General features: G+C 45.8%; 1 protein-coding gene across 2 annotated transcripts in view; it reads left to right on the forward strand.

Moving 5' to 3' along the window:
- The window catches only part of DNAJC11 (DnaJ heat shock protein family (Hsp40) member C11), a 65690-nt gene that overhangs the window by 22906 nt on the left and 27422 nt on the right, over positions 1-15362 (forward strand). For both annotated transcript variants that reach the window (XM_074377529.1, XM_074377530.1), the window contains exons 3-4: positions 2019-2092; positions 8227-8328. In XM_074377529.1, the coding sequence (XP_074233630.1) occupies positions 2019-2092; positions 8227-8328 (176 nt within the window). The remainder of the gene's footprint in view (positions 1-2018; positions 2093-8226; positions 8329-15362) is intronic.

The raw sequence follows: 15362 nt of genomic DNA on the forward strand, positions 1-15362 counted from the left end.
GCAGATGCTCGATTTTTAAGAGACTTGATTTGTAGAGGAAAGAAAAAGAGAGTCCTGAGAGGTGTATAAAAGAGCTGGTTAGCTTAGTGCTTCTTACTGACAGGGTCCTTTGAAAGAGGAGTACTTTGCTTTGGAAATCAATATGTGTCCAGCAAGTAGAAAATGAGAGAGGAGGTAAAGTACTAGACCAGGATCTGAATTGCAGGGGACACTCCAGTTTTAAATTGGTTACTAGTTTTCTTCTAAAAGGAACTCTTTGAAGTAAAAGGCCAATCGCTACAGACGAGCTTTCTTTGTTCTTTTTTTGTGAGAAGATACAAAGAACATTTTTTCATCTAAAAGTGATTTTATTGGTTCTGTGGCATTCAGTTAAGGAAAAGATTCTAACAAAAGAAAGACAATGGTGGTAAGAAGCCTAATAGGAAATAGAATCAAGTAATTCAGATTTTTATACTTACATCTTTCATATTTCAGAAAGAAAATTTGTGATGTATTTGTTTATAAAATATTAAAGTCACTAGTAGGTGCAGAGTTTCTCTTGGAGATGATGAAAAAGTTCTGGAAATAGTGGTAATAAAACAACAGATGCAACACTGGGAATGAACTTAACACCACTTACTTGTACGCTTAAACGTGGTTAAAATGATCACTTTTATGTTGTGTGTATTTTACCACGATTTTAAAAATTAAAATTAAAAAATAAAGTCACTCTTAGGATATATGCAAAATAAAGTAAGTTATTCATTCCCGAACCATTTAGTGATTTGCTCCTTAATTAGACCAAAAATTAGATTTTCTCTACAAAATAAAGACTTCTCTATGTAAACATAAAAGCATATGCTGTATTTCACTATAGTTTAACCAAAAAGTTAGATTTTAGTGACCAGTAAAACAGACTGTGGCAGGTGATATGTGTGGACAGTCAGCACTGTGTCTTCACTAAATGTGACTACTTACATGGTCTGAATAAAGCTTGACCAAAAGCTTGTTCCTTTATTGTATTCGGTTGTCTGAGCTACCCACATAGCTGGTGTGTATTGTTTTGGAGATCTGGGGAAGGGTTAACAGGAACACCCTACCAGTGCCTGTGACAATGCCGCAGCAGCAGACCTGGCCCCAGTGGTTAGCCTAAGGGAGACTGAGATGGTGAATAAATAATTCCTTATTAAATCCTAGAGAGAACTCAAGAAGTTTGGCTCCCAAGTTTCCCAGTGGTCAGCATTTCTTTCTTCCCCATTAGATTTGAATATGGATAGAGTCACTTACATCATTTTTTAATTAGGTTTAAAAATATATGAGATGTCTCAGAAGAGAAAAGATTCGAAGGTCTTGAACAGAAACTGGCCCAGTAGAGGAGGAGGATAAAGCCTGCTAGCTGTACAGATGTTCAACTTCGGTTTGGATAGCCTTTGAAAGCTCTCGCCCTTATTGAAAAGTCTTTTTCTAATGTGCTTTAGGTGATACGGCCAACGCCATAGTGGCAGGTGTTTGTGTCTTTTAACATGATTTACAAATAAAGAAGAGAGGTGAAAAAAAGAGAAAAAGCCCGCCCAGGCTGTTACAGGAGTTAGTGCAACTCTATAGAGTAAATAATAAGTCAGATTTTTCTAGTCAGAGCCTGTCTCTAGCTTTATGTTAGGCTTCTTTCAGAAACTGTGATTAACTCTCTCAAGCCAAGGTACTTTTTAGACTGCAGTGAAAAATAACTAAGTTTTTTAAAAGCGATTGTCTTTAGTGATGCAGGGTCAGTGCAGCTTCCTACAAGGTGCACCTCACAACGAAGAGCATCTTGGACATGAAAAATCCAACGTTTCTCATTTGTAGTCACCTTTAAGCACGTGCTAGATTGGATCTGAAGGGCAGATAAGAGGAAAGATGCGTAGGGAAAGAGAGGGTCTCCAGGAAGAGTGTGGTCGGACGAAGAAGAACAGAAGGAGGTGGGCTCGCCCGCTGGTGCCGTGTCAGGACTGAAAGGTGAGTTTTGTGCTTTGTAAACATGTTTGATTTTTCGTTTGCAGTGCTCAGTGACCCCCAGACCAGGGCCATCTATGACATCTATGGCAAGAGAGGACTGGAAATGGAAGGGTGGGAGGTAAGAGAAACTGTGTGTCTGGTGTCCCGGTCAAGTCCTTAAACAGCCTCAAAACGACAACCCCCAAATTCCGCATCCTGTGATAATGCTTTCGAGACTATTTGAAGACGTCAGAGTCCCCTTCTTACTTACACTTTTGGTTTAAGGGATTGAGTTCTCCACTTAGCTTTGTGAACTTGGGACAGTCAGTCATCCAGCTTGTCTGTTTCCTAACCTCTGTCAAGTGACTAGTAAGAGGGATGGACTAGACCAGTAACTTCTACCCTCGGGGAGGGAGCGGGCCAGTCAGGGGGTGATGGAGGATGGTTTCTGCGAGGGTACAGTTCCGTCTGCACACAGACCTCCTTCTACCCTCCAGGGTTCTGAGCCTTACTCCCCACCCGCGGTCATAACTGCACTCAGGGAGTGTTCATTAGTACTGTGTTGTGCACGTGAACAAAATGGAAGCCGGAAAGTTGAAGACTGCTGGATTAAAACTGTCTGCACTGACCCTTCTGTCTCTAATGCGCTATAATATTAGAACGTTACCAATACAGTGAGCAAAACGAAATAGATAGCAAGTACCCGTGAAATAGGCTGCCCTGGGCTCCCGTACCATGCAAGGACAAGCGCTGAAATTCAGAAGGTGCCATTTCTTTCACTCTGCCACTGAGTAGTCTTAGAGCCTTGGGCAAGTCGTTTGCTTTGTGCTTCCATGTTATCTGAAAAATGACATGTGGATCAAGTAGAAAAATTAATATGAAAATTAGTTGTAAAATTCTGTATTGCTATAAGAACATATAGGTGTTGTTGCTTAATTTCATTAAAGAAACTTGGCTCTGGTGCCCAAGAAATGTTGGCAGGCTATTAACATTAAATTAACTCTCATTGAGTTATTTTTTCCTCATCCTGTAAGATTCCCTTTGAAGCTCTTTTAGTATTTGATCTCCAGCCTGTATGCCTGTCTCTTCTGATTCTAGTATGAAAACCTTCTAGAGGCCTTTGGGTACGCACTGCAAGGGGAGTGAAGTGGGCTTCTCTTCCCCTTTGCGCCACTGCTTAGCTTCGGTGACTGTGGGCCGTTTTCAGCCTGCAGCCTTGTTCTGGTTGCCCGCACAATGCATTGTAGTTTGCTGACATTTAAAACTTGGGAGGTTTTGCATGCAAATCCAGTCTTTTATCTCCTCTGGAAAAATCAGAATATCTGGTAACGCTGTACCTGTGTTCTCCTCTGAGGCAACAATCTGAGGTGCCCCTGCAGTTGGACTGGACGTGCTGTCCAGTTTTCCCCACCCCTGCCACTCCCTCTAGTGTCACCATCGGCCCTCCACCCATCTGTATGTCCCCTTGCTTCCAGTGGGCATTTGGTTTCTGGCCTTCGGCTCAATGAAAACAGCAGTGCGTCACATCACATTAGTTCATTGCAGCAAAGCATTAGGTCTAATGGCTTAGGATTTTTTCCATCGAAAAAGGAAAACAGAATCTTGTTGTTTGTTTTAAATTTCTCCTCATACCTTATACCCCACAGTAAAACTCTCTTGTTTTTTGAAAACTTGGGTTGACTACAGTTTTTATGGCAGCAGTCAGGGCCACTGAAAAGCTGTAGGCCTCTGTTACGTATCCCCACCTCAGGGTCTGGGTTTTTCATTCCCAGCAGCATTCTCCCAACTCAGTGGAGCAGTGGGGTAGCCTCTTCCTGGCAAAATATTGCATGGTTTCCTATGACAAACCGAATTATCTCCCCACTGGAAAGAAAGAAAAGCCACACACACAGTAGTGATTATAAAAGTGTGTAGGCAATCCCAGATGGTGAATGGATAAGCTTTCATATTCATAGTTTTTAGTAAACTATTTGAAGCTAATCAGGCTCTCACCCGTCAGAGCTGGCTTTTCTTTCAATGATACCAAGACTTCACTGACGATAACAACGCCTCGAAGGTGGACTGCGCGAAGGTCCCTCCGCTGATCCTTACTCGGAGACTTGTCGGAGCCTGACGCACAACAGCCCGTTGTTCCTCCTGTGAAGGAAGAGTCTCGCTGAAGTCGAGAGCCTTTGATGGCGCTGACACCAGCATTCCCTCAAGGAGTTCCTGCCGCCGGTGGCTCGTTCCATATGAGGATTCTCCTTTTCAGTCGTAGCGTCCACCCCAGGGAGGATGCCGTGTTCCCTTCATCCTATTGCTCTGCTGCTAGTATTTGTAGACTATTCAACTTTTCCAGTTGTCAACTGGTATCCATTTGCCACATATCTGTTAGTCTCAACATACCTGTAGTCAGTGAGGGGTGATGGGCACAGTTAAAACCCCTGGTGTCTAGGACGCCTTTAATCCAAAGATGTCAAAGCAGCCCCAGACATGGTGGTCACTCCCTGTCCCAGCAGTGACATCATCCCCTTTCTCCTGGTGGATGCTGGGGATGAAATTGAGCTTTCGTAGGCTGCATTAAATATTGGCCTTGTTTTCAGTCATTAGGTAGGTTTTTGGTCTTTGTTTTTTTTCTTTTTCCTTTTTTTTTTTTTAACCTTTAAGAGACTTTGTCGCTCTCTGGCAGGATTCCCAAGGAACGAGACACACCCCATTCCCGATTTGTAACACCAGCCATTTTCGCTCTCCAAGCTGGTTAGCGGTGTTTGCGCAGATACCCGTCATGAAAGTGAAATTGCTCCGTCCTCCAGAATGACAAAAAGCCCGCTTTGAGCTGTGACTGCTTGGACAGTATTGAATCTGGTAACAGCCCCCAGGCGGAGTGGGAACCACACAACTCAGACGGCACGTTCAGATGTCGGAGCACATTTAGAGGAGCAGCCATTGGCCTGAACCTTCCACACTCTAATTTTTGTCTGCAGTCCTTTACATTTATCCGTACTTCACTTTTCCCTGTCTCTTTGACATTCTTCTTACAGTGCCGAAGAAACTCAGCCTGCATTAAGAGCTGTAATATGGTCAACATCGTGAAAACAAAGACAGAAACTCACAGATTGGAGGGGACTAACAAGACATGGTGACTAAATGTGAGCCTGGATCCTAGGTTGCTCCTGGAACAAGAGAGTGATGTTGGTAGAAAGACTAGTGAAATCTCAAACATACTATGTCCGTTTCTTAGGCTTGCAGGTGTGCGTTCCGAGGGTGTGTAAGATGTTAGCATTGGAGGAGGCTGGGTGACGGCTATACAAGAACTTTCTCTACTGCCTTTGTAACTTCTCTAAGTTCTAAATAATTTTCTAAAGTTATTCCAAAATTGAAAGTTGACTAGAATCATAGAATTTTCAAAACCGACGCCACCTCAGGACTCGTGTAGTTTTAATCCCCCTCTTTTTTAGGGGGAAACTGAAGCTTAGAGAGTGAAGTGACTTACCTGAGGCCCCTCCAGGAGGCTCCAGCTAGTGCCCGAGAGCCGAGGTCTCTGTCCCCTTCCCACTGTGCACCTGCTTTCAGAGATCTCTGTATTCCCCTCTCCACAGTAAGTCTTCCTGGCCAGCGCAGGGATGGGCCTGGCTGGTACATGGTCAGGGTGGACAGTGCAGGTGTTGGCTTCGTGGGCTGCATGTGATACACTCTGTTGATGAAAAACATGGCAAACATCTAGCACTTACCAACTGTGGTGCATTTTAGGGTGCTGCGTCCCTGGATGCACGTATCTGAGAGTTACTGAGATGGGGGAAGTGACTTGCAGCTGGCTCGGCCTTCTTCCATTCTCCATCGTCACGTACTCTGTGTGAAGAAGGGTGTGAATGCTAAAGGCCATCGGGGGGCCCGCAGGAGGTAGAATGAGGTGCCCTGCTGAGTTCCTCACAGCTCTAGAAGGGCCAGCCATTTTGACTTTGCAGTTAGCTCTGATTATGCACCAGCTGTTTGCAGAACCTCTGTAAAGCATGACTAAAAATGAGATGGCTGAACACCCTTGGAATATTTGCCTCTTCATCCTATGACAGAATGAGGGGGAGAGAAAGTAATTTGCGGCTACTAATTCAATCTGCAAAGGTCAGAAAGCTAAAATTCCTGAAAGCAAATCTTGTTCTGCTCCAGCCCTTGCAGAGCCTGGTGCTGTCCAGCCTTTTGGATTTCCTGCAGAGTTCGGGTCTAGGATTTTAACTCTTGGAATCTGTTTATTTTAAAAAAAGAAAATCCGTATGGAGCGAATTCATGGAGTCTGTGTCACTGGTTAAAGTTATGGCTAATCAAACTTCTGTTTAACCTGCACCCTTAACACTAGCATCCTTTAGACAGACCATTGGTATGAAATCTTTTCATCCAGGTGGAGCAGCCTGACTGATTGCTCCGGGCCCTGAGGAAGAAGCACTTGCCGTCCAGACCCCAGACCCTCCTCGTCCTTAGTAATGAGTCACTCGGGTCACCACTGACCGAGGTCCAGATAAGTTGTGGTTCCACAGTCACCAGTCCACTGAATTGGGGTCTAAGAGTCACAAACAGTTTTTAAAGTATTTAAAATCATTTTTTTCTTGATCTTCAAGGTTAGATGGATTTGCTGATTTCCTACGTTTCCCTGAAGTTCTTTTATTTTTATTTTCTTTTGATGAAGGGAAGGGCTGACAGGGATTGAGAAGATAATGGAAACTTTGAAAAACTCTGCTGACTTTTGTTCAGTCCAAGATGGGGATCTTTGGGGAAGCGAAAGCGCCGTGAATAGGTGCACACAGTGTCTTTAAGAACCATCGTCGTGAGCGCGCCGTACCAGTTCTGGAACTGGGGGTGTTTTTGTGAGGTCACAGAGCAATCGTTGTCACGTCATTTGGACTTCCAGTCTGTTCTTGGATTATTTTAGCAGTGTTTTTATTTTAAAACTTCCTTTAAAAGAAGTACCCCCCCTTTTGGTAATTAACAATCCACATGGGTTGATTAGAGGAGAAATTGCTTTCATTCCTTTTCTGTTTGCGTGCTGAAAGTGGTAGGGAACAAATTTCTGTTTTTTCGGACAGGCCAAAATTTTATATTTATTTTTCTGTATTGCTGAATAATAAAATCAAGTTGCACAGAACCTATAATATGAGCTCATTTATTTTAATGTATGCATTCATGCATGCGCGTGGAAGATTTTTAGAAAGACGTGTAAAAAGCCGAACGTTAGCCTGTGAGAAAGGCGTGTGGGTGGGGAGGGAGGATTGCACTTTTTTTTTTGAAACTGTACTTTTGTACTTCTTTTCTTTCTGTACTATTTTGACTTTTGCTGTATTTAAGTGGTTTTTTTAAAATAATTTTTAAAACTTGTGATTTCCAACACAGTGTTTTCTCGCCTCACCCACCTTTGTAGCTGTTCTTTGAGCAGCCTCTTAGGACTCCCTATGTTTCTCCCGCTTGATAACGGGGTCTGCTTTTTGGCCTTTGTCTCCCGTCTCACACCAATAACTTTGGTCATATCTGTCCTACGCCCACTGCCTGCATTTCTCTCCAGCTTTGGTACTTGAGGCTCTTGGGAATCAGGTGGTGGGGTTTCCTCTCACAGGTGTGGTACCCGAGGCCCCTGTGGCCCTTCCCTGCCTGTTTGCAGTCTCAACTAGACTGCCTTGCTTTCATGACGAAAGAGGCTGAGATACAATGCCTTATCTCCTCATAGATCAGGCATCCTTGTGCATCTCCGAGGACAAGCGCGGTCTGCTGTTTGGTACCCAAGTAGTGTTTACACTCAGGTATAGCTGACATCATACATGCAAAGGTTCCTTTCAGACCGTAGGAGGCAGAGTCCCCTGACTCTGAGAACACCCATACCTCATGGCTTAAGATCCCTTGGCCCGAGAAGCTCAAAGGGCACCTCTGATGGTGGCCCCAGCACAAGAGGGAGACATGCCAGTACTGTCACCGACGGCCTCGTGTTAACATTTTTCAGCATGTTAGCTGGGACTCATTAGGAACTTAAACTGTGACACTTAAGATGACGTTTTCTTTGTAAGATTCCTGCAGACTTGGAGATAAGTTACTAAAATGAAGAAAGTAAGACTTCAGTTTCTGGAGTACTGAGGGATGGCACGGCCTTGGGAATGACCAGGCCTGACAGTGAACCTCGGGTCACCAGGGACCAGGCGTCTGATGGGGGGAGGCCGGCGGTCCCCGGGGCAGCACTTAGTTAATGACGTCAGCTCTTGTGCATTTCCCTCACTTTCTGGGTACTTAACCATCTTCTCCTCTTGATTCTGCCTGCAGGTTGTGGAGAGGAGGAGGACTCCAGCCGAAATCAGGGAAGAGTTTGAGCGGCTGCAGAGGGAGAGGGAGGAGAGGCGGCTGCAGCAGCGAACCAACCCCAAGGTGAGCCCGGCCAGTTCGAGAGGGAGCTGTCGCAAGGCTCCATCACCAGAAGGCAGGTCTTAAACAATCAGTGCTGGTGGCTCTTTCAAGTAATGGCGTACAAAACTGGGCAGGTCAGCATGCTGACTGCATCTCACAGTGGCGTCTGTCTGGAAAGCCGTCAGCAGAGCTGCAGCTGATGACCAGGAGCGAGGGCACCTGGGGAACTTCCCAAGCAGAAACACAGGCCGCTCTCTGAGACCTTTCCTGGTAATCATGCTGCCAGGCCCTCAACACTTGAAGATCATTTAGAGGTCTGTGCTGGGGAAAGGACAGCCACCTGCCCACGCATGGAGGTCACAGGACCCCTTGCACACCAGTCAGGATTCAGAGAACAGGTGATGCAGAGGGCTGGGGACGTTTCCAGACTGCATTAAGTGGGGGCCCATGCTTTTATCACCCCAGGACAAGGGTGCCACGATGACCAGTCACCAGGCTGTTTCTGTGGCGCGTGGCAGCGAAGTGACTGTTGTTAACTACCACTCGAGTCCCCGGTGGAGCTCGAGGCGTCCCAGGCTATGCAGCGCAGGCTCCGTCAGAGACCCACCTGAGCCTGAAAGAGGCTTTTCGGTCCGGGTGTGATACTGTCCCTTTGACTTGTTGGGGAAGCCAGTTGTTCTGCGTGTGTGTCACGGCCCTGCGACAAACAGGACACCTCAGTCCATTTGAGGTGCCAGGTATACTGAACGAGGCTTGTTGTCCTGTTCAGCTGTGTTTAGTAAGGGAACTCGGAGCCGGCTCCATCAGTGTGGCCAGGATGGCCTGTCAGGCAGCCTGGAAAAGAGCAGATGCTAGCTTACAGATGGGAAACATGATGTTAGGAACTTCTGGTCAAATACATTCTAGAAATTGATTTTTTTAAGACCCCTACAGTATTTAAAGGCCCATATATTGAGAACACTCCCATCCCTTTGAATCGTACTCTTCAAAGTATATTTGTAAATGCCGAAACCTCTCCTTTCCATCCACCCTCCCCTTCAGCAGAGGACGGCTTAAGTAGGGCAGTTCACTTTTGGTCAGTCGGAAGCAGAGACTTGAAACACTGGCTGAACCAAGTCAGGGGTGTGAGGCGTTGAGAGAGCTGAAAATCTCCGAGGCGCCCTGACCTGTGCTAGTGGACTCCCTCCTTGGGTGTCCCAGCCAGTGCACTGGAGGAGGTCTGGTTAAAGGCCTGTGTCGGCAGATGGAGGTGGGGGGTGGGGAGGTGGGGCGGGAGCCTGCGAGAGCAGGCTGGCTGTTGCTGGGGTGCCTTTGCTTTGCTGGCTGAAGTTTTGCTGCATTCAGAGCAATGAGGGGGAAAGGGAACTCACAGTGAGCCTCTGTGTCCTGTGATAAAATTGGCATCTGGGTGTGCGCGGTGATTGCTTATTGGGATTCTATGGAAATGTGTCTCCAGGCCATGTTTCTGTGGAGTGAGGGAGCACAGCTGTGACCGTTTCACACCGGCACACAAGATTGTAAAATTCCCAATACTTTACTTGCATAAACTGCCTCCAAAGAAATAAGACATTTTGTAACCAGAAACGCCAAGTGGTAAACAGATGTTGGCTGTGCAGCACTTTGAGGAGAGGTTTTGAGCTGGATCTTTCATTCCATTTCCGAGTGTTTTGCTTTGCAAGATGAGCAGAAAGGCTTGGAATCGCCTCATCCTCAGAAGAAAGGGATGATCTCTTGTAAGAAGACCACAGGGAGAAGGACGCTTTTGATGACCTTGGGGCTTGGCGCTGGACTGTCACCCGGACCCCCGCAGAGGACCACAGCTTGTGGGGATGGGCAGCTTTGTTAGCATTTGTGGTACCGCCACCTGAAACTTGGGTGCGATTTCTCCACGTTCATCACTAAGAGTTCACTGGGTGGGAACCTTCCAGTAGGAGTACCTACCACGAACAGGCAGGAAGGCGGGGGGTGGGGAACTGGCTCTGACACAGCGACGCGGGACGCAGCGCTCACCATGGGACCCACACGTGGTTTTGTCATTCCTAGAATGAGGGCGTGTATTCTAAGCACCATGCCAAGCTGTTAAATGATTGAAAGAATTTGAAATACATGGGAATTTATTAGAGAAAGACAAGCCTGCCCTGTAAGTGCCAAGTGGTGCGAGTAGCAAGGGGGAGTTAGGAACTAAATCTGACTTCAAGTCTCATACAGCCCTGCGTGGGGAGGACTTGGCTTGATGGGGTGATTCCTGCCGGTTGTGGCTGGGTCTTGGTCTGTCCATTGGGTTTTGGAAACGGCTCTCTGCCAGGACCGCCCACCTGCTCCTGTGCTGAGGCCATGCCGCGTCAGTGTGGCCACCCGCTCCGTGTGAGAGGTGCTGTGGACAGCACTGCAGAGCCCCCAGCCCTCCCAGCTCTAGCCAGTGGGATGCAGGCAAGCACACGGCACTCACAGACGCCTGAGGCAGCGGAGAGGGCCCTGGACTCCACCCTCCAGTTCTGTGTCCTGGGTCAGGTCATTCCTCCAGCCCCAGCTCGGTCTCTCCCTGTGTGAAAGGGGCTGTTTGCCATGAGCCCCAGTGCTTGGGGTCAGATCCTCAGACCCCAGCATCCTTAGTTTAATTGCCTGTTTTCTGTCTTTAGGACCTTGGGGAATAAATCCCTCTGGAAAGCACCAAGTTCAGGTCACTGGGGTCCTGGCATCTGCCTCCAGGGACCTCCTCACTGGGCGGATGGGGGAGGGAACTTACGACTGGGCAGATGATGCAGTTCGTCTGCCTCCCAAGGACTGTGTGTGACCACGCTGGTCTCTGAGATCTCTACTTCACTTGCATAATCCGTCTTCATTTCTTGCCTTTTAGAGGCTAAGATCATACGATAGTGTTGTTCTGTGCCATGTTCACTTCATATTGATTATTGTAACTCCTTTCTCTTGTCAGTACCCGTGAATCTCTCTCTGTGGATGGCAGCCAGTTTAGGAGGCAGGCTGTTCACTGCCTTCTGTATGAGCTTGCCTGCATCCCACGAGAAGCAGGGCGTTGAGCTGAGTTTTGTTCAGGGGGCTTCGTTGTCTCACTCAGAGAGTATCCACTCCTTTCTTTTTGACCCTGTTCCATCAGAGTGTCAGGGAGGTTGTTACTGGATTCCCTGGACCATTCCGTTCTCCATTCACCGTACAGAGGTTGGCATAAACTCCCTGGTAAGAAGACCCTCTTTCTGATTTTAGAAAGGTCATCCTATCAGTGTGGTTCGTGTAATAGCTTAAAAACACAATTCAAAAGAAAATTTCTTTTGTACAGCACAGGGAACTATATTCAATATCTTGTAATAACCTTTAATGAAAAAGAATATGAAAACGAATATATGTGTGTATATGCATGACTGGGACACGGTGCTGTACCCTAGAAGTTGACACATTGTAACTGACTGTACTTCTATAAAAAAGAAAAAAAAATACAGTTCAGCTTTATCAGGGAAAAAAATGTTAAATACTATATTAATGAAGACATATAACCATAATCCCAAAATGTTTTCATAAAAAGGTATGAGTACATTACTCAATTATTTTTAAAGGCGTTTTTGAAAGATTTGTTTGGGTTGCTATGTCTAATGATTATAGCCATCGGAATGAGCCAGTGGTTATGGCTTCAGTCTGTTCTCTGAAGTGATTCTGATGTTGTAAACTGACTTGACTCGGCTGACAGGATCATCGTGCTGAAGAAAAGCTGTCTTAACCCATGTGTTTGCTATGCTGGATGGCAGAGGGGCACTTTACCGTGTGCAGAAATGGTCTGCTGTTGAAATGAGAAGGCTGTTTGCAAGGGTACTGGCTGGAGGGCTGTCCCTCCGCCCTGTCAGCCCAGGGTTTTACACGGCATCAGAAATAAAGGCTACTGTGGAGAGATGTGGTGGGTGTGGGCGGGGAGGGGAGGGAGGCTGGGACCGAGTTATTCTTAGACACCCTGATAAATTTGAGTTTGATCCTCTGTAAAACTGGAGAACCCAGGTTCTGACCTTCATCTCAGATAGGATGGTTCTGGGGAGACTGTCTCACAGAAGCCACCATGGGTTCATCAGCTGTAAAATGGGCAAATTTCACATCACCTCCCACCATAATTGCCTCTCTTGGTGGAATTTTCAATTAATAAATAGTTATTGTTGAGATTGCCTTGACAGAAATTTCTCACATTATCTTTATGGCCAGATAAAGGAATATAAACACAAAAATATTCAGAATGAAACATTCTTTGCCAGATGAAAAACTGAGTCTGCTCAGAGAGGGTTGATTAATGCATTGTTTCCAACCTGAGAAGCTTTTCATCATGCAGGAGAAAGGCTCTGACTTGACATCCTCAGAATTTCTATGAATGACATCAGTGGGGATGCGTTTGTCACATTCACAGGTGACCCGAGGTGGAAGGACAAAATCGGGATTCTAAACGAGCCCAGTGAGGCAGAATGGAAGGGGTGAAGGTGCTCGCTGAGTGAGATAAGGGGAACTAGGGAAATGATGGTCTTTAATTGACTCGCTGGCTTAAGATTGGCAACAAGGAACAGAACCAACAGCAAGAAGACGACTTGGACTTGGCTTAAGGAACATGGGACAAGGCAGGGGCTGGGGGTTAATGGAGACTGCACTTTCATCCACACAGTGTGGCAGCAGGCTGCGGTGGGATACGTAATGCCGGTAACATGAGTTCCCCAGGCTGCTCCCCGGGTGCGGGCTGGCAGGGAGCACTCCCGGAGGCTGGGCCCCATCCCTCCTCCTCCAGGCCCTGCCTGTGGGTAACAGTTTCATCTGGTTATGTTGGGTCCTCCTGATCAAGGAACATCTGAGACTTAAGGACGTGAGAAGTCTGATAATTTTTATGCATATAAGACCTTGTTGAGATATTAATAGTTTAAAAGCCTCTAGTTTCAAAGTCTAAAGTGTGGGAATTTTTTCATTTTGTGTGTCTGTGTCCAAGTAATATGTGTAAATAGTTTAGAAAGTCAAATAGTTACTGAGCTTATTTTTAAAAAAACAAAACAAAACAGTTGTCTCTCCCCACCCTCCTCTTAGGCTCCTGACTCCTGTTCCCCAGAGGCGGCCACTCCTACCTCTCTGAGCTCGCTCTTCTGACATTTCCTAGGTATTTCTAAGTTGCAAATTTGCACTGTGCTGTTTTTTTCAGTTTTAGTAACTATCTGTTGACCTTCTGCCAGAAAAAAATAAGGAAACAGTTCTCTCACACAACAGTTTTTTTCAGTTCACCTAATGTAATTATAATGCCCCTTAGGATTAAATTAATGTTCACTGTATAAATACTCACTTGAGCCAGATAGCAGTCTAAGATTGCCTGACTTTTCTTAGTGCTCTTTTTACTCCATAAAGTTAGTGATGGTCTTGTTGGTTCCCCTGATTAGTTTTCTATAAACCCATCAGACACCATCTGTCTGTCACTCTCATTTTGCTGTTGTGGCATCCATCTGGAGCCCTCCTTCATCGTCCACCCCAGTCCAGTCTAGACTCTGCTTTCAGGCCTGCTATCCAGCTGTGGCCTCAGGACTTTCCTCATCCACTTCCTAGGAGGGCCTTTTTGTTGTTTCATTCAACAAACTGGTACCAGGTGCCAACTGTGAGAGGCGCTGTTAGACGCTGAGCAGAACAGCCCCTTCCCGTGGAGTTTGGATTCCCTCCAGCTCTTTCCTTGGTGGACTCCTGCACCCTCCTCTTTTTTGGTTTATCTCTGTTTGTAGAGAGAACACATTCCCCGGTAGCTCATTTACAAAAGATGTCTAAAAGGCAAATGTCTTTTTCCTTTTATTCCCATTCTGTTGTCTTTTAAAAGAAAAAATTAGTCATTGATAATTTTATTTATATGTATACATGCGGACACACATCCATACATATATGGAAAAGAGCATGTGTAACATATAAAGTGTAACATAGTAATAAACACCTAGGAACCCACTGCCTGATCCCAAAACAAGAATATTGCCCATAACTTGCATTCATTTCCACATTTCTCTCCTTTTCCATCTCCCTGCCAGAAAGGAGCACAATCCTAAAGGGTTCAGTGTTTGAACAAAGGGGATGTAGAAGGAGAGGAAGGGACGGGAAATGTAAAAGAAATAATACAGAGCTGAAGGGCTCAACTTCCCAGGAGGGGAGGGTCCGCCGACACCCAGCATGAGCCAGAAACACTCAGACGGGCATCATCCTGTTGCTTTTTAAACTTTGTCACAAGTTGGTTGTACGCTTAAACAATGTATTCTTTAGTTTTTATTGTACTTGAGCTTTATAAAGTTACGCCATTCGGTAGGTGTCCTTCTGGGACTTGCTCTCTCCCCACCCCTCGTACTCTTCCGAAACCCTCCATGTTTCACGAAGCTGTGGCTCATTCGTTTTTGTGGCTGTGTACGGTTTACCCATCCCCCTGCTGGTGGGGTTTGGATGGTTTCCAGGCTTTCACTGTTGTGAACATTGCTGCTGTGAACATTCTTGTGCGTGCTTCTTGGTGCACATGTGCAAGGCTGTCCCTTGAGTATGCACGTGTGTATTTGTATTTCTGCACATGCACCCATATACCGCACACCTAGGTAGGGAATTCATGCGCCATAAGATACGCACAGGTTCATCTGTGAGCGATGTTGCGGCTTGTTTCCCAGAGGTAGAGTATTAACTTTAACTCACCATGTCTTCATTGCATGTTTATACTTGATGCTAAGTACTACAAACCCGTATCTTTATACTCCTTATGATATATATGTGTGTATGGATAGATTAGACAGATACAAAGTGTATGAATCTGTAATTTAATATTTGGTTATTTCTTTATATTTAATATTAGGAATTGCTAGGTTTTGTCTATTTAAGACCTAAAAAAATGGAAGTTTTATATAAACCCACCTACTACTTTGCCTGGATATTAAATTCCAGTTTGGAAGTCATTTTTCCTTCACTGCCTAGGCCAAGGCTTCTAGCTTCCAGGGCTGCTGTCGAGAAGACTGGTTCTGACTCCTGATTCGTCTGCGTGACTGTCTCTGCCCCTTTGATACCCTTGGGCTCTTCTCTCT

Source organism: Camelus bactrianus, chromosome 13, assembly GCF_048773025.1.
Source record: "Camelus bactrianus isolate YW-2024 breed Bactrian camel chromosome 13, ASM4877302v1, whole genome shotgun sequence".
NCBI lineage: Eukaryota > Metazoa > Chordata > Mammalia > Artiodactyla > Camelidae > Camelus > Camelus bactrianus.